General features: G+C 35.0%; 1 protein-coding gene across 9 annotated transcripts in view; it reads right to left on the bottom strand.

Annotated features, from left to right (window-relative positions):
• Window positions 1–20,269, bottom strand: part of LOC123557077 (protein diaphanous homolog 2-like) — an 82,263-nt gene that overhangs the window by 49,647 nt on the left and 12,347 nt on the right. For all 9 annotated transcript variants that reach the window (XM_053543385.1, XM_053543384.1, XM_053543386.1 and 6 more), the window contains exons 2-10: window positions 8,048–8,236; window positions 7,307–7,408; window positions 5,932–6,053; window positions 5,079–5,147; window positions 4,164–4,227; window positions 3,232–3,365; window positions 2,219–2,438; window positions 1,165–1,283; window positions 312–428 (exon numbers count right to left, since the gene is read on the bottom strand). In XM_053543385.1, the coding sequence (XP_053399360.1) occupies window positions 312–428; window positions 1,165–1,283; window positions 2,219–2,438; window positions 3,232–3,365; window positions 4,164–4,227; window positions 5,079–5,147; window positions 5,932–6,053; window positions 7,307–7,408; window positions 8,048–8,236 (1,136 nt within the window). The remainder of the gene's footprint in view (window positions 1–311; window positions 429–1,164; window positions 1,284–2,218; window positions 2,439–3,231; window positions 3,366–4,163; window positions 4,228–5,078; window positions 5,148–5,931; window positions 6,054–7,306; window positions 7,409–8,047; window positions 8,237–20,269) is intronic.

Below are 20,269 nucleotides of genomic sequence, written 5' to 3'. Positions count from 1 at the left end.
AGGCATTATTCCATCACGAGCAGACACCTGGGTAGAAACACCGACCTTCCATAAGCTGGATCAATGCCTCGAGTGAGGCTCCAACCCACACTGGTGAGGGGCAAAAGATTCAAAGTCAGCGACCTTAACCACTCAGCCACGGAGTAATTTCATTGTCTAGCTTTTAGAAAGATAGTTTTTTGGACCAATCTGGGTAATTAATGATACATATGCTTTCAGCAATTAAACACTGATGATTTGGACTGATTAATCAACATAAAAAATTTGATTCCTAACATTTTTTTTTGCTCAAAACTTAAAAAAAATCTTACCTTGCATACAAGTCATCTCTGACACATAATAAATGCTGCATTATAGATAGAAAATATGGTCCCGCCACTGTGTCTTTTACTGAGTTGTGTACTATATGAAAACACTGTTCAGCATCTGTACGCACAGTTAAGGAGAACAAAACTTAAGACAAAAGTTTGATCAGAAGTTATTCATACCTAGTCTTAAATACACTCCCATTTTAAAGCTTACGACAGAAACATGTACGATAAACGTCACTTCATGGAAATATTCAGAACAGATACATAGCAATGATGTAGTGCTAATGAAATCTTTATTTCTGTTCTCTCTTACTCTTTGACGGTTTAAACACCATTTTGACCAGTAATTTAGTTGTCTATGGTGGTTGGCTACTCTTTCCATTTTTTTTTATATTTAATACAAGTATAAGGTTGTTCTCTGCAAGTAATGGAGGACAAAAAGCAGACTATTCTGAAACTGACACATTTAGATTTGTTTGGTTGAATGTCTTTTTTCTCCAGAATTTCTGCAATATTTGTGTCTCTGTAAATTTAACCAGTGTTCCTGGATTCAAGGACTAATCTGTTCTCCACAAGTAACTGATTAACCTTTATACACATTAATCAGAGGTGGAGGATGCATGACCTTAGAGGCACTGCCTTTAGTCAGTCCCCACAGTGAAGAAATGCCAAATCTGGAATCTCCTGACCGGAGGTTTTGTGCTCTACCAACCTAGCTTATCAATCAGAATGATATCAAAGAAAACTACATTAACTGCACTCAGGCATTACACTAGTTCAGTGCTCCCCCTTAATGAGATACCATGGGGGATGGGTAACCTTTGCTGGTTGAGACTTAGAACAGAAAGGATATTCAAAGTCAAGCCTGGCATTATCGTATCTATGTGAGAACTCTTCATAATCCTCATCTGTATGGTCATGGAAGATCTGTAGGTGTGTCCGCAACTCATTGTCTTGTGAATTATCTAGTGTCTGCAAAAAAAACACAATTTTTAAACAATTACAACACTAAGCTTGTAGACCAGTCTAAAAATGTAATCTTGTCATTGGACAATTAAAGATTATGCTCAAAAACAACCAATCAGATGGTAGTGTTCTCAGGCTGGTCCCCAATCTCTGCATTATAACCTCTAACCTAGAACATTGCAATCTCAATTAAATCGTTTCATGTTAAATGTAACAAGCAAACTTAAATTATGGTAAACAGTCCTAGCAGCCCTAATACAACAAATAAATTTGTTGCTAAAAAGTATCTGTAACACAATCACAATGTTTTCATATGGCATTTGCTCTATATATAAGTTCCTTCTTTTTGGCTAGACTCTAAGTAAAACTTAAGTACTGGATGGCCTAAATTTTTCCATATAGTTTCGAAGCAAAGTAGCAACTGAACATTTAATAAAATCATATCTTTTTTGCTCAAACTTTATAAGCATCAATGCCTCCTAATAAACATTCTGTGTGAGCCTGATGATGAGTCACACTATCTCATTGTAAACACATACCTGCTAAAAGCATGACTCATTACAGCTTTGAGTGAAGTATATCTCTTTTTAATTTTTTGTGGGAGTTTAACAAATGCACATATAAGTTTATCATAAACTGTGATATGATTAAATTTTCTTGGTATAACATTTTGTGGTTTTCAGCTATTTCATCCTGGTTTCAATTTGTGGAATTCAAAGTTTAAAGATAAAATAAACAAGGATTTTATAATATTATGTGAAATGGTATTTAATTTCCTAGGCCGACACAACTATGACAATTATTTAAGATTTCACAGTAAATGTGCCTGATACAAGACATACTAGAACGAACCTGTTTAATACACTGCTCTTTCATGTAGACTGTAAACTATTTCTAGGAGTAAAATATTAGACAAGCGCAAAAAGGACTAAGCAACTTACAAGAAGTAAATCCCCTAAACCCGTCCTCATAAATTCATTACGTAGATGTAACCGGAAGTCAAGATCCTCCGGTGTAGAGACGAGGGCATTGACAAGCTGTATACAAGCAACCTGCATCTGCTGGTTATCTCTCATACCAAGACCCATGATGATCGGGACAAATCGCTCCTGATTTCGTATTTCACCACAAACAGTGATACCTTCCAAGGCTTTTTCGTGCCTGAAATAAAGTCACATTGATATAAAGTTCTATACTGGGCAAGAATACACGGCGATATGTTGATATAAAGTTCTATATTAGGCAGGAATATACTGTGACATGTTGATATAAAGGTCTATAATGGGCAGGATACACCGAGTACAATGTCTTTATTTATGAGTCAGAGCATGGTTTTCCCCAGTCATTAAGATTTAACAAGAGGGCCATGAAAGCCCTGTATTGCTACCGGACCCATTTTTAAAATCTGACAAACAAGCACATTCTGAGACGGATTCATGTAAATCTGGTAAAATGCGCAAGGTTTTTCTGACTTAACCTAGTGGCCTAGCAACCAACATTTTTACAATGTTTTTTCCAGATGAGGCAGAATTTGGCCTCTAGAATGTTAAGAAGGTATTTCTATGATCTGACCTAATGACCCAGTTTTGACCCAAGTATCAAACCTGTCCAACATCTTACTGACGCAAGCATTCAGACTAAGTTTTATCAAAATGGGGCAAAAACTGTGACCCCTACAGATTTTTCGGTGAAACTGTTAACGACATACACTATTTATATAGTTCCCTTTTAATGATAAACATGTTCAATGGTGCTTTTACATACAAATACAAACAACAGATGACAAAGTAATCACATTAGTTCAATGTACATGTACTGTTTTTTCTCCTCATGTATTTGATTTATTACAGTGACTTAAAAAAAAACCTTGAAACTTTCTTTCATTTCAGCAAAAATACAATATTAGCATAAACGAAACAACAAGATTAAGGAATGAACAAAACAGAAAACTTACCCATTAGGAGGCACAAGGCACACAGCTGCCAGCAGTCTGACTGCCTCTAACATGGTCAACGTGTCTGTAGGATCCACTGTCCGTGACAGTATAGTGAGAGCTTCTTCATGCTTTATTATCTCCATCAAACCAAACTATCAATATATATATAATACAAAATGAACACATCTTAGTGTTTTCAAAAGAATTTATAAATATCATATTCAATTTGCTTGTTCTGTATGGGTTTAATGCCAAATTTTCAACAGTATTTCAAATTTGACATTTAGTAACTGTAACCAGTGTTCCTTGACTTTATGCAATTACTTTCTATTCTCCACAGGTACCTAACACCTTTAACCAGAGGTAGAGGATGAAAAACTTCTGACATATGATTATCATTTGCCAGCTTATTTCTCCCAACTGCCAGTCTTGTGTTCTATCTACTGAGCTTAGAAGGCCAGCTGCATAGCTGTCAAGGGTTTCCTGTTCTGAAGTAAATGTCTCAAAATGTCATGACAGTAGACGGTCAATACTCATATTTTCTTTCAAAATCAAGTTACAATAGTAAGCTTGCATATAATTTTAAATTGTATCTGTGGCAGGTGGCAGGAAACTGTAAGAAAGTATAGGTCAAACTTCGCTTGAACTTGAAGGGCCAGGCAAAATAAGTTCAAGTTATTAGTAGTTCAAGCTTTGGAACAATATACATTACATATGAATTTTGCCTTGATATGACAATGAGTTCAAGTGAAGGGTGATGTTCAAATTAACCAAGACCAAGCAAACGAAAATTGACTGAACAGGCATGGAAATTTTGAGAAGAAAACACTTTTGTCATTTTGTAAAAATATTAGCTTTTTCTGTTGAAGATCATGGCTTGCTTCTTAGTTCCTTACTTATGTATCACACTAAAGCAAGACTGGCAACAAAGTAAGCAAAGGAATACATACTGTATTATTCATGTATGCTTTCAAACAACGAACACACTCATATGTTGCTTTTCTCTCGGTTCTTCTGAAAAATGAAAATTTAGATTCTTCTTAATACGTTTAAATATAACTAGAGCTATCACTAAATATGATCAATACCACAAATACCTCTTTGTTAAAGGAAAGAACACATTTTGCATAACAACAAAAAACTGGAAGGGGTGGTGGTGCATATTCAAAGTGACCTTGACCTTTCTGAAATTATTACAAGAATTGTAAAAGGTTAAGATAAATACTTGGAGGTGGGTTTAGTTGCAACCATATCCCATCCTTTATCAACTACAGTAAAATATGTCACAGAGATTTATGCTTTATGATGATCATGTGTTAGAAGTTTCATAGTCTTACCAATGGAAAAAAAAATGTGACACACAACTAGTAGCTGCATGATGTTTTTTTGGATTCTTTCTAAAACTGAGGAAGTTGTTTGCACCACAAACCTGAGGGTGAATGGATGCCCACGTGCCCCTACCTTTGTCCTCACAAGAAAATAATTTGCCAAATAACTATAAACTTCACGACGATCACCTGTACGAATTCCATGTTATCCCTTCAAAACTATGGTACAAACAAGCCAACCTATCAATCAAAGGACTATAAAACGTCTCCTATATTCCTCCCATACTTTGTTTTCAGGGATATAAATATCATCAATATTTTCTGAACAGAAATTTCACACCACAACTACCTTGTTCTTCATCTTTAACTTCCATAAGAAGACATAGATATGGTAGGTACTTCCAACTTAATCTGACAGATAATTCCTACTTGATGCTTTTATTTCTTATCTGGGAAAGCCTGTTGGCTATAATGCAATCACATTTGATTCCATCATTTATTTGATTAGGAACATAGATTATACGTTTATATACATACGAGTCACAGCAATAGGTCAGGTTTCTGAGAATGGCATTGAGACCAGCTACTCCAAACTCTTGTACCCAGCTGAAAATATAGGAAATGTCACATTTTACAATTCTAGATTTATTTTTTAAAAGGTTAATGCAAATGAAATGTCGAAATTTCTAAACCTTTGTGATGATATTCAAATACATTGTTTTGTTGTTTGTAAACTTATATTAATAACTTGAGATATACCTTACACAAAATCTTACTGGTAGAATTCTCTCCAGCTTCTTAAATTTTGTAAAACAATTATAACAAGTTCTCATAGGTTTCACGGCTGTTGTACTTTTATCTTTTCAACTTTAATTAACTTACTGTGAAGTCATTAATTTTTGTGGGGGACTAATTTTCGTGGATTTCGTAGTTGAGTCAATCCACAAAATCTAATCCCAACGAGCAAGTAAAATTCCCATTCATTTTATGTTCAAAAGTTGAAATCCACGAATTTATATCCTGAAGAAATTGTCTTTTTGACCAAAACCACGAAATTTCATGCCCACAAAATTAAATGATTTTACAGTATTTATATCTGCAGAAAAAACTGTTTTTGCCAAATCCTAAGTTTATTGCAATGAAAACAAGTATGTTCAATTATATATTTAAGATAGACAAAGTGTACATGTATGTACTTAAAGGGACTTTTCCATTGTTCTATAATTCACAAACCATTGCTTAGATTAATGACAGCAAATGCTTAGATTAATGCCAGCAAAAACTATCTCTGTGAGTATACTTCCTTTCTGCCTATATGGATGGCCAAGTAGTGTTTTCTGTCATTATTCCCTGCAGTAAGACTGGTATGTCACACTAAAAATGTTGTTACCTTACAGGATTACTTGTCAGCGATACCCTCAGTGACTCCAGCACTTTTAATCTTTTCTCTCCCTTAAGATCTGCATTACGTAACTCTGTAACAAAACTTCCAGGCGAGTCCAGCTCACCTGCCTGAAATCAAACATCAAAATCAATTGAGACATACACATTGTAGCAGTGATCATCTTTGATTATGCTGGTACTTGGTTTACTGCCATTTCTTAACAGCATTACATGTATGACAGTCAAATGCCTTAAACATGTGTCCCCATTCTATACCAGTCTTAAAATGTTTAATAAAATAGATTTTATATGTTACCTGATTCGACCATTGTAAACAATGAAATAATACATGTATCCAAAGTTATATAAAAGCAAATAGTATAAACTAGATGCCCTAGGGCAACATGTCGAGCCTGCCAGTTGTCAAAAGGACCAACAGCACCAAGTTTTAACCTTTGACCTATAAGTATGACCTTGACCTTTGAGGTAGGGGTCTGGGGGTTGCACACACCACTCTGTCTCATTGAGGCAAACATTTATGCCAAATATAAACAAGATTCCTCAATGTGTGTCAAAGTTATGGGCCGAACAAGATCTGACATGACCTTTGACCTCCAACTGTGACCTTGACCTTTGAGATAGGAATATGAGGTTTGCGTATGACACACTGCCGCCCTGAGGTTAAGATTCAGGCCAAATATAAACAAGACTGCTACATGCATTTCAGAGTTATGGTCCGGACAAACAAATCTGGACAGACGCATGCACATGCACCGAACAGCCATTTGGACAACTATGTCTTCTATCCGCAAGCAGGTTCGAGAAAAAATCACTGAAAAGATCCATCTTGATGCTCTAATGAGACTCTACCTAGTGACAGAATGCACAAAGGAAAGACTGCTGGAAATAGAAATGTTAAAAAAAAAAACAGAGAAATGTCATTGTAGAGACTTAGACGGCAAGTTAGAGCAATAAAAGCTTTTGAAAGGTGTTTGATGCTTTTTTCTGTTCATTAAGACCTGCAAACCTTGTCTCAAATTTTAGAATTACCCCTCTTAATTTTCCCAAATTTTTGAAACAGCGAGCTATTTCTTTCAAATTTTGGAACAGCGAGCTATTTCTTCCAAATTTTGGAACAGGAGCTCCACCAAATGGACAGGCACAGGCACCTTCCTATTTTTTGTAAAAAAAAAGACCCGATATTGTCAATTTCTTTCCCTACTTATATTTACTGTTATACCAATGGACATCCACGACAGATCAATTTGTTTATGCTCCATGCAATCATGAAATGCAATGCAGACTAGTCAATAGTGGCTATGGGACAATGCCATTCTACAATACAGGTCTGAACAGATTGAAAATTAAAATCGTCCCCGTACCTTTGCTGGGGCCTTGTAATGCATGAGCAACATAGCTTTCTTGTAACCAATGTCTCGGTCCCTCAATGGAGCTTTCTTCTCATCTGTCAAGTTCATGTCATCCTAGAAATAATTTGTTAATAGTAAACTTTCATAAACAAAACAACGAAGTTTAAATAAATAAATTTATAGAGCAATCTCCAAGACCGTTTGCTTCCAAATTTCAAAATTAAATTCTAATAATTGTAAATAATTAGTGAAAGCAAAGTGATTTGTTGGCAACAAAATAGTAATGGCAGTGTCAACGTATCATTTCCATATTAATCACACAGAAAAAGCAATTTACCTGTACTCCATATTATCCTCTTATCTTATTTTTGATATCTTGTAGATAACTTGCTTTAAAAGGTTTATATTTTATTTAAACATTCAACATTAAATCATTTAATTACTGTATGATTCCACAACTCATGTTAACAACTGAGCTTACATGTAATTATTGCAATGTAGATAAAATTGATAAATACCATTCATTGAAGAATTTATCATGTTTATTTGATGTCAATTTCTCCGATCTCACTACTCCATTTTTACAACAAAATGGCAAAATTTGCGTGGGCTTTTCCCTTTTCCTAATATGGACAAAATTCACAATTACATTCAAGGTGGACAAAATACTTCCCTTTTTTAACACCTTCGTGAAACCGTCACTGAGCATGGAAATTTCTGCCCAGAACAGGTTTTGTTTAACAATTTACTTACCAGCATGCGCTCAAACTTATCAATGACCTCTTGTACTGTCATGCTATTGATGACCTCCTGTGCGGGAGGCCCACTTGACTGGCCATTAGCTGATTCTTCAGTGGTCGAGGGTAACCGTGACCCTACAGGCAGTGTGGCTGCTGCATTCTGCTTTTTCTCCTTTTTATCTTTCCCAATCTTGAAAGACAACTGGAAAAGAAGAGAGTAACTAGTGTAAGCTGAAGTCATGAATCAAAGTGACCTCAACACAATGACATCACCGACTACTCTACTAAATGGCCAAAAATGTATGCACAAATAATGCTTATAACAAGTATCTCATTTGATTCACACCAACAACAATTATAATATTATATTGATTACAGTGTTTCCTGCAGCCTAGTATGTCATGTGACATACTTTAAAACAGAAGTGTTAACAGCTGTCTAAAACATAACATTATGAAAACTATTATTAGTATTATAACATTCATATTCTCCACAGTGAGGAAACCAAGATTGCAACGTCACCAAAAAGCAGCGCAAATGAGCTGGCCACACACAAATTTACGTCAGTTCAGGTAAGAAAAGTCTTGTAACTTTTTTATTACTGCAGCTTTCGACTCGAGATAAAGAGCACCGTACCCGGTCTGGAGTATACTATTCTGCGGTAGTGTTCCATGTTGTACGTATAGCTTGGTTTTTGCTCGAAAACGCGAACAGCTGGCAAAGAGGGTATGAGCTGTACCACACTTTTGTCTAGGAAAGTGAGTTTTGACCGTATTTTCGTGAAATGATGACAGTTTTGACGCTCATTTAATATCGGTGACAAGCATAACAGTCAACCATTGTTTTATTTTGCTATGTACAAGGATATCTGACGATATTTTATTCAAAACAAACAACATTATTAAAATGAAAACATCCACACTGACGACTTTGTTAGAGAACATCCACACTCTTAATTACCATTATTGCAGTTATTCTTCCTAAAAGCTATGTCTTAGGCAGTCAAGCTACGTTGTTCAACAACAAATGTCGTCTATGCATACAATCAGCAGTTCTAACCATTTACCGCGAGGCTATAGACCAGTTAAAATAGATCTGCCAAATCATATAGCAATGGCTGAGCACATGTTAGGCTAACATTAATCTCTGTGTATAGTGTGGCATAAGAACACGGTGTTCAGATTGATTGCATCTTAGGAAAAACATTATTTTAAGATAACAAGACAAATTTGCATAAAAGTCCTGCAAACAAAGTTTAAAAGCAAATAGAGGATTGAAATAGTTATTGTATTGTTATTTTGTTTTTAACTATATCCACCCCAAAGTGTACAAAACACGGATAGTTAGTACTTTAACTAAATATTATAACTGTAAGATATTTTAAATCTTATTTCAGCAAATGGAAGTCTCTTTCAAATATTAAATACAATCCAACCTTATTCATAAAAAAGGCATTATCACTTAAGGTGATTATGCAGCCCTTTTTTTGTAAATTTGGGGAAGGGTACCAGGTCCCTTTTGGAGGGGAAATTTACGTCGCGAAATCATTGTTTGGAGGAATATATTGCTGAAAAGTTGTTAAAATCAGGACTGAAAATCAAAACTAATTTCATTTTTTTGCATGGGGAATTTTTTGCAAGGTTGGAAAAAATTTTAACTTATTTAGATTGGGAATGGGGCCGAATTTCGGCCCTAAAATCAGCATAAAAAAAGGCCTGTTATGCACATTTGATAAACCGGCAGAAAGGCATACAATGTATTATCATTATGTAGACTAATGCCTGGGTTCTGCATACGAAACCGAGATTTATTTATTGAATGGCAATCCCATGACAACAATATTATATTTCTAAAGATAAAACGTGATATTAAAATTGTTGAACATTAAATAGTTCTAAATAGTGTCGTTAAATCAGCTTGAAAGCGCTGATCTCTTAAAATAAAGGCAACGTCTATAGCCTAGTGGTAGAACGTCAGCTTCAAGCGCGCAAATTCGTGGGTTCGATCCCCGGCCGCGTCATACCAAAGACGTGAAAAATGATATCCATTGCTTGGCGCTCAGCATTAAAAGGGAATTTTCGACTGAGAAGCTTCATTGGGGACAATTTACTTTTAAAAAGATTATTTCCTATAGGCACATATTACAAAAAGTTACTTAAGGTCAAAACATTTCGTTAAGCAGAAAAATCACATGACATTATCAATTTACATTTGCCAAAAGTTGCAAGTTTATTCTATAATTTGGAAAAAAATCGGAGTTTAATCAAATTTCAAATCAGTAAAGAAAAAAGAATGGATCCGAACTTGTAGAACTACCTTAGGCATCATACCGAAAAGATTTTCATGTGACGCCTTAAACTTTCGTCAGTATTTATACACCTTTCCACACTCCTCACATCCTTGATTTTCTCTCTCCGCTGTGACTGTCTGAAGTTTTCCCGCAGAGCAGGTTTTCCGGCTGAAGCTTAGCCCCTAATATCGCACTTCAATCAAATGCTGATTTATTAAAATAAATTTCCCATAATTTGAAATGTACTGCAATACCTTGGACAAACAAGAGGACCATGATGGTCCTGAATCGCTCACCTCTTCCCACATGACCCTGTTTTGAGTATTACATCGTTTTTTCTATTATTTGACATAGTGACCTAGTTTTTGAGCTCATGTGACCCAGTTTTGAACTTGACCTAGATATTATCAAGATAAAAATTCTGACCAATTTTCATGAAGATCCATTGAAAAATATGGTCTCTAGAGAGGTCACAAGGTTTTTCTATTATTTGATTTACTGACCTAGTTTTCGAAGGTACGTGACCCTGTTTTGAACTTTACCTAGATATCATCAAGGTGAACATTCTCACTAATTTTCATGAAGATCTCATGAAAAATATGGCCTCTAGAGAGGTCACAAGGCTTTTCTATTTTTATACCTACTGGCCTAGTTTTTGACCGCACGTGACCCAGTTTCGAAACTGACCTAGATATCATCAACGTGAACATTCAGATCAATTTTATGAAGATCCATTGAAAAATATGGCCTCTAGAGAGGTCAAAAGATTTTTCTAATTTTAGACCTACTGACCTAGTTTTTGACTGAAGTTGACCCAGTTTCAAACTTGACCTAGATATCATCAAGATGAACATTCAGACCAACTTTCATACAGATCCCATGAAAAGTATGGCCTCTAGAGAGGTCACAAGGTTTTTTTATTATTTGACCTAATGACCCTAGTTTTTTAAGGCACATGACCCAGTTTCAAACTTGACCTAGATATCATCAAGGTGAACGTTCTGACCAATTTTCATGAAGATCATTTCAAGGGTATGGCCTCTAGAGAGGTCACAAGGTTTTTCACTGACCTAGTTTTTGATCGCAGTTGACCCAGTTTCAAACTTGACCTATATATCATCAAGATAAACATTCAGACCAACTTTCATACAGATCCCATGAAAAATATGGCCTCTAGAGAGGTCACAATTTTTTTCATTATTTGACCTACTGACCTATTTTTTGAAGGCACGTGACCCACTTTCGAACTTGACCTAGATATCATCAAGATTCTGACCAATTTTTATTGAGATCCATTCACAAGTATGGCCTCTAGAGAGGTCACAAGGTTTTTCTATTTTTAGATCTACTGACCTAGTTTTTGAACGCACATGACCCTGTTTCGAACTTGACCTAGATATCATCAAGATGAACATTCAGACCAACTTTCATACAGATCCCATGAAAAATATGGCCTTTAGAGAGGTCACAAGGTTTTTCTATTATTTGACCTACTGACCTAGTTTCTAATGGCACGTGACCCACTTTCGAACTTGATCTAGATATCATCAAGATGAACATTCAGACCAACTTTCATACAGATCCCATAAAAAATATGGCCTCTAGAGAGGTCACAAGGTTTTTCTTTTATTTGACCTACTGACCTAGTCTTGTGAAATATATGGCCTCTAGAGAGGTCACAAGGTTTTTCTATTTTTAGACCTACTGACCTAGTTTTTGACGGCACGTGACCCAGTTTCGAACTTGACCTAGATATCATCAAGATGAACATTCTGACCAACTTTCATAAAGATCCCACAAAAAATGTGACCTCTAGAGTGGTCACAAGCAAAAGTTTACGGACGGACGACGGACACCACGCGATCACAAAAGCTCACCTTGTCACTTTGTGACAGGTGAGCTAAAAATAATTTCAAACACTAAATACTGTTACAACTGTATTAATAAATTTACTAGTTGCGGACACCTATTCACATTAGCAGATCTTAATAATTTCGAAATGTTTTATAGAGCTTGAGCCGTATTGTTTGTTAATAGTAGTTCAGCCAGGAAAATTGTAAGGGTGTTTAAGTATAGGTTTGTGGTTTGGCAAAAGAAATTTACATATACTTTGTTATCTCGCATATGTAATTGGTGCCAAAATTATTTAAATGGAATGAGGTTTTATTTTTCTAATTATTGGCTAACCTGTTTAAGTGTTTAAAATTATTTTTGTTAACAAATTTTAGCTCCGCATACTGTAGGCTATGTGATTTACCGGGTTAATAAACGACTGGAAGTAAATGTTGATTTGACAAAATTAATTTCCCAACGGTCAACATTTGTTGTTGAACAACGTAGCTTGACTGCCTATAAGACATAGCTTTTAGGAAGCATTACTGCAATAATGGTAATTAAAGGTGGATAATCAGATTTTGGCAATGTAACAGATTTGTTTGAAACTTAAGTGTCTGATCATTTACACCCATTTATGTTCTCTTAACGCTTAATACAAGTTAGATTTTCACAGGAGGTATTTCTAAAATTTATTTTTTCTATCCTGGTTGCCCAACTAAGATGGAGTTAATTTATCATAAGTATAAATTTGATAAACATACTTTGCCTAAGGAAAGGTATAAATATTAGAAGTATTGTAATATATTTGTAAAACATTTGCATTAACAATTATGTATTTAGTTGTTATTCATTAGAAACGCGTTTGAAAAAATATTATTATCTCCCTTTTTCTACCTTGGTTGCGCAACCAAGACAGATTGGAAATAAATGAATTCAGAACATACACACAGCTTTAAAGCTTGCCTTTTGGTTAGGATTGTTAAATACTTAATATGTCTATCAAATGCAAATGTAAAGCTAGAAATTGTATCGAAATAAGAAGAAATATCCAGCTTTTTAAATACTTTAATATTAAAGGGGAGTAATTACAAAATTTTATAAAAATTAATAAAATATACATTTCCAATAGGAATCTATCTCTATGTAATGGGTCTTTTGTTCCTTAAATAAATCTCTACCAGAATATACAAAAAGTAAAAAATGTCATAAAATGTTGTTTAAATATGATTGACCACCTTTAAGAGTGTGGATGTTCTCCAACAAAGTCGTCAGTGTGGATGTTCTCATTTTAATAATGTTGTTTGTTTTGAATAAAATATCGTCAGATATCCTTAAAAAAAAAAATAGCAAAATAAAACAATGATTGACTATTATGCTTGTCACTGATATTAAATGAGCGTCAAATCTGTCCTCATTTTACGAAAATACGGTCAAAACTTACTTTCTCAGACAAAAGTGTGGTACAGCTCATACCCTCTTTGCCAACTGTTCGCGTTTTCGAGCAAAAACCAAGCTATACGTACAATATGGAACACTACCGCAGAATAGTATACTCCAGGCCAGGTACGGTGCTCTTTATCTCGAGTCGAAAACTGCAGTAATAAAAAAGTTACAAGACTTTTCTGACCTGAATCGACGTAAATTTGTGTGTGGCCAGCTCATTTGCGCTGGGTTTTGATGACGTTGCATTCTTGGTTTCCCCACCGTGATTCTCCCTCCAATTACCATGTAATGCAGTTCTCATGTAATGTATACTAGACATCTAAACTCTGCCCACTTCCAAATAAATATCAGTCTATAAGTCTATAAAATCGGTCAATCCAATACTCCATATTCTGTCTTAGTGTCACCACATACCAGTGAGACATTCCAGCCAATCGGGGCTATTGATTGGCAGTGTCCAACTGTCCAGTAACTGGATGCCTAGCCTGCATTTTAGCCATCCTGTAACCAGATGCCTAGCGTATTGTATAGGGTTTTTCTAAGGCATCCGGTAATCAATCTGTTTATTAATAGTGTGATGAATTAATTCAACTTACTATTTTTGTTTGTCTACAATGCAAACAAATGCTAGACTGAATTTTTTGGGGGAAATGCTGTTTTCAAGGGCAGGTAACTCTTTTTCAATACAGGTGACCTATGACTTTTATTGCATACTTTTGTTTCTTAGATGATTGTCTTTCAATAGCCAAAGTTTGAAGAAATTCTGTGATTTGGGAAAGATTTTGCCCATTTCATATACAGAGACTCAAGCATACGCCTTTAATAACTATTTCGAGTAAAAACAGAAATAAGACAAATTTTATAATGGCAAAATGATGAAATAAAGAAATAAGTTACCAAAGTTTAAAGGCACACATGTTCAAAGATCTGAGTTTCAATATAACTGACACTTCATTCATACAAATTTAATCAACATTTGTAGATACAGTGCAAAACTTTTTAAAGAATTTTAATATTATATTTTGTTGAAAGGAATGTTGAAAATGGTTAAAGACATTTTAACTGAAATCACAAGTCTTTATTTCTATGATCATCTTTAACAAATCTAGATATTCATAAGCATGTTAAAAGAGTTATTTCTAAAATTTCTCATTACTTCTTGTGCACAATAATCTTCTAATGCGCAACAGTTCATCTTTGCCATCAAGTTTGAAATTTTGATTGTTGATAATTGTCCCGGCACACATACCGCACAACAACAACACTGGTTTTCAGTTCGTCGAATCTTCGTTAATTCCGATGAACTGAGTGTGATGATAACGAAAAACGGCTGCATTTTATTACAAAACTGGGCCTGTTGTTCGATTTTTATTCACTCAAGTGTTCATGTCATCCGCTTAACTGGTGCAAACTTAAACGGTTTGATAGCTGACTGACAAATGTTACACGCTTGTTATGCAAACAATCTAATTTTGACACGGTACTGATTGCCTAATTGTCACATATCTACATGTATTCAAACTTTAACAAAGGCGATACACAAACAAGTAAGCTAGCAGACAATTATTGATTTTTGACACAGTTGTCATGGCAAAGGTGTTAAAGTACAAAGTTTACAGGTACACGTAGTTTTAATGCTGGTTATGATCAAATTAAACAAGATCCGCGAACTGGATTTTTGTTTGTTTGTTTTTTTAACTCCTGAAAATTCTGGAGCCAAGGGCCTACCGCGGTATATCGAGTAGTGTTATAACGGGTTTCGAGTGTATATATATATATATATATATATAAATGTATAGTTTAAAGTAAATATTTCATTTTAAAAATATACATACAAAATTATATCCATTATATACAATAATATTAAATATCTAATTTTAAAAATATACATACAAAATTGTATGCATTATATACAATAATATTATTGTATATAATGCATATAATTTTGTATATATATTTATAAAATCAAATATTTACTTTAAACTATACATTAATATATACAACAAATCACATTGGATAGCTCATGCAACTGTGGTTGGCAGAAATGAGAACTGTTATTTTTATTAACTTTATCATAAATTTTAAATCAATATTTTCTGAAACTGACAACTTACACAAGTGTATATAAACATACATGTACCTGACTTCATACTGCAATCCAAAACTTATCCTATAAATATGTTATAATCTTATCTTACACAAGTTTAGACCCAGAATCATTCTCAGGGCTTTTTCTGGCCATTTTGGGAAAAAGGCCCCTGTGCTTTTTGGGAATTTTCGACTCGCGAATACTGCCATATTGGGAAATATATGTATCAGTTAAACATCCAAATTAGGAAAGTATTTCCATGAAAATCAGTCTTTTTTTTTCCTTACGTATATTTCTGTGATTTCTACTGCTAATATTCATAAAAGGAAACTGCTTTATATTCAAATTCAAGCTGAAAATTCAATAAAATCTACAATACACTATAATTTGCAACAAAATAGGTCTAAAAAAAAAAAAAAAATTTTTTTTTTTTTTTGCTTTGATTGGGAATTTTTGAACAGCTATTGGGAAAAAAAGATGCATATTTGCCATTGGGAATGGGGCCGAATTTCGACCCCGTAGGACCCACTGAAAAAGCCCTGATTCTGAAGCCAATCAAATTCATTCAACCATTTCTGTTTGAATGCACGTGGAGTAGCACTTTCAAATGTCGACTTTTTAGATGACGGAGTACATGTATCAGACAAATCTAGATCTAAAAAGCATTTAATACGACCTTTATTTAACTTACTGACATAAAATTTTATTTTCAACTTCACGACCATGCACTTCAGAGATATCAGCCAAGCTGAAAGAGGGGCTATAATTATTTTTGCAGGCTTCCCATCAATTATGGCATATGTAACAGCTAATTTGTTCGGTTTTCTTTAATCATCAGTTCAATCATCTTTAAACAAAAATACGACTGAGTCCCTCGTGTCAAACACAATTATTTTCAAGCTGTATATTGGCACCTCCATGTGTCACAGATTTTATACCAATGTTGGCAAAAAAACGGTCAATATGTCAGTATGGGCCGGCAGTCTATACTGGTTAAAACCGGTCAATACTGGTTGATTCAATACTATGGTCACTCTTGGTTGGTCAATACTGGTTTATTCAACATTTTTACATAATGTACATTCACATATTAGCACAGGCTGTAATAGTAATATAACAAGAGGACCATGATGGTCCTGAATCGCTCACCTGTTCTCACATGACCCAGTTTTGAGTATGATGTCGTTTTTTCTATTATTTGACACAGTGACCTAGTTTTTGAGCTCATGTGACCCAGTTTTGAACTTGACCTAGATATTATCAAGATAAAAATTCTGACCAATTTTCATGAAGATCCATTGAAAAATATGGTCTCTAGAGAGGTCACAAGGTTTTTCTATTATTTGACCTATTGACATAGTTTTTGCAGGTAAGTGATTCTGTTTTGAACTTTAACTAGATATCATCAAGGTGAACATTCTCACTAATTTTCATGAAGATCTCATGAAAACTATGGCCTCTAGAGAGGTCACAAGGTTTTTCTATTTTTATACCTACTGGCCAAGTTTTTGACCACACGTGACCGTGAACATTCAGATCAATTTTCATGAAGATCCACTGAAAAATATGGCCTCTAGAGAGGTCAAAAGATTTTTCTAATTTTAGACCTACTGACCTAGTTTTTGACTGCAGTTGACCCAGTTTCAAACTTAACCTAGATATTATCAAGATGAACATTCAGACCAACTTTCATACAGATCCCATGAAATGTATGGCCTCTAGAGAGGTTACAAGGTTTTCTTATTATTTGACCTACTGACTTAGTTTTTTAAGGCACATGACCCAGTTTCAAACTTGACCTAGATATCACCAAGATGAACATTCTGACCAATTTTCATGAAGATCCATTCAAGGGTATGGCCTCTAGAGAGGTCACAAGGTTTTTCTATTTTAAGACCTACTGACCTAGTTTTTGATCGCAGTTGACCCAGTTTCAAACTTGACCTATAAATCATCAAGATAAACTTTCATACAGATACCATGAAAAATATGGCCTCTAGAGAGGTCACAAGGTTTTTCTATTATTGACCTACTGACCTAGTTAAGTTTTTGAAGGCACATGACCCACTTTCGAACTTGACCTAGATATCATCAAGGTGAACAATCTGACAAATTTTCATGAAGATCTCGTGAAATATATGGCCTCTAGGGAGGTCACAAGGTTTTTCTATTATTTGACCTACTGACCTAGATTTTGATGGCTCGTGACCCAGTTTCGAACTTGACCTAGATATCATCAAGATGAACATTCAGACCAACTTTCATACAGATCCCGTGAAAAATATGGCCTTTAGAGCGGTCACAAGGTTTTTCTATTATTTGATCCACTGACCTAATTTTTGAAGGCATGTGACCCAGTTTCGAACTTGAACTAGATATCATAAAGGTGAACATTCTGACCAATTTTCATGAAGATCTTGTGAAATATATGGCCTCTAGAGAGGTCACAAGGTTTTTCTATTTTTAGACCTACTGACCTAGTTTTTGATGGCACGTGACCCAGTTTCGAACTTGATCTAGATATTATCAAGATGAACATTCAGACCAATTTTCATGAAGATCTTATGAAATATATGGCCTCTAGAGAGGTCACAAGGTTTTTCTATTTTTAGACCTACTGACCTAGTTTTTGAGGGCACGTGACCCAGTTTTGAACTTGACCTAGATATCATCAAGATGAACATTCTGACCAACTTTCATAAAGATCCCACAAAAAATGTGAACTTAGAGTGGTCACAATCAAAAGTTTACGGACGCACGGACGCCGCGCGATCACAAAAGCTCACTTTGTGACTGGTGAGCTAAAAATAATAAACCAATTTGAATAATATAAAGTTTTGTTCATTAAAAAGGATAGTGGTCAATACTGGTCGATTCAATTTTGGTCCTTGGCAATGTATCCTGGTCAGGCTCCAATTTGCCATTATACTTAGACTGGTCAATAGTAGTTTATTCAATGTGTTCATCTTCTTATAGTAGCCTTTACTTTAAATTAATTAAAGATTTTATTACTAACAAGAGCTGTCAGTGGACAGCGCGCTCGACTATTCTCAGTGCATAAGCCAAAAAGGGGCCATAATTCAGTCAAAATGCTTGATAGAGTTGCCTCCTCCTTTTTACAGACTGGGGTCATGATGGTAAACAAGTATGCAAAATATCAAAGCAATATCTCAATGGACTTTGAAAACATTTGGGTGGTACGCAAACTTTAACATTACAATAAGCATATTCTAAGTCTAAAAGGACCATAAGGAGGTTTTTGCAAATTCAAGCACTTTTCATCTAGCAGATTGAAATTCAAGGAGTTTTCAAGTCTGTGCGAACCCTGTTTAAGCAATAACTCAAATGGGTTATAAACTGCGATAACTTGAAACAGTTACACCCTGACTGATAAAATCCGCCAGATGAACAGATTTTAATTAGTGATGCCACGGCGATCTCGCCATTCTTGATTTCGGCAAACTTTCGTTTAATCGGCTGAATAATGCAGTGATTTATTGTAAGTACTTAGTATGTATTCACACAAAATTTTATTTGCAGGTAAGTATCAATATCTTTCAGTAGATAACATTAAAACTATATAAAATCATGACTTATTCATTTAATTAGGAAATCAATTACCAGACAGCAAGAAAATCCTCCGAGGATTTGCTAGCCATCCGGTAACCTGACGGCTAGAACGCAGTCTAGGCGTCCGGTTACCTGACGGCTAGACACTTCCTTAAAAAAATAGGAAGCGGCTATTCCTACGGTCCCGTAAGAATAGCCTCATAGGCTATTCCTACGGCTCTCCCGTAAGAATAGTGAAATAGCCTGCAGGTGGCTATTCCTACAGCTCTAAAGACAGTTTTGTATGTCCATCTTGAATTGCATTGTACTGAATTAATTCAAATGGTATATTTTCGAACAAATTGTTTACTTTTCAGTATCACATCGAGAGAACAGGAAGTGATTTCGAATATAGGAAAAGGCTAATTTATGTTTATGTGTAATATTGTTGTCATCGAAATGATATATATGTATAGAATATGCAACAAATCAATGAATGTAATGATAATAGTGTGAGTAATAAATATGTCATTATCTTAAGTTTACATCATGTTTTGAATATCATTTGGATTCAGTCTTCGAATTTGGCACTAGTCCGAAGCCCGAGGCTAGTAAAAACCTAGATCGGACTAGTATTTGTCTCTAGGTGACTAGTCCGCGAGGCTAGTAAAAAAAATCGAGAGAATACGTATAAAATTACCCAAAAAATCCATAGCGTGAGTTTTCTACGGTGTTTATTTCACGAGTGTAGATATTACGCGCACCGGCGGAAATAGACTGGTTAAGCGTTCCTTTTCGCTGAATTATCCTTAGCGAGAAGCAAAAGGAAAACCAGTCTGTTTAACCTAGCGTGACCTTTACCTTACGAAAATAGAAGGGTAAATTTGTAAACAAATGTTTCAACTAATGTATACACCCGGGGCCATCCCGGAAAGGCCAATAAGCGGCATTTATCCGAAGAGGAAAAAATATCCGCAAAAAAAAAGTATGAATCAAAAAGAACGCGGAGCTTCCAGCCTTCCTGGAAA

This window comes from Mercenaria mercenaria, chromosome 5 (genome assembly GCF_021730395.1).
Source record: "Mercenaria mercenaria strain notata chromosome 5, MADL_Memer_1, whole genome shotgun sequence".
Classification (NCBI taxonomy): domain Eukaryota; kingdom Metazoa; phylum Mollusca; class Bivalvia; order Venerida; family Veneridae; genus Mercenaria; species Mercenaria mercenaria.
Note: the sequence above shows the minus strand (reverse complement) of the source record. Positions and strands in the feature narration are given on the sequence as shown.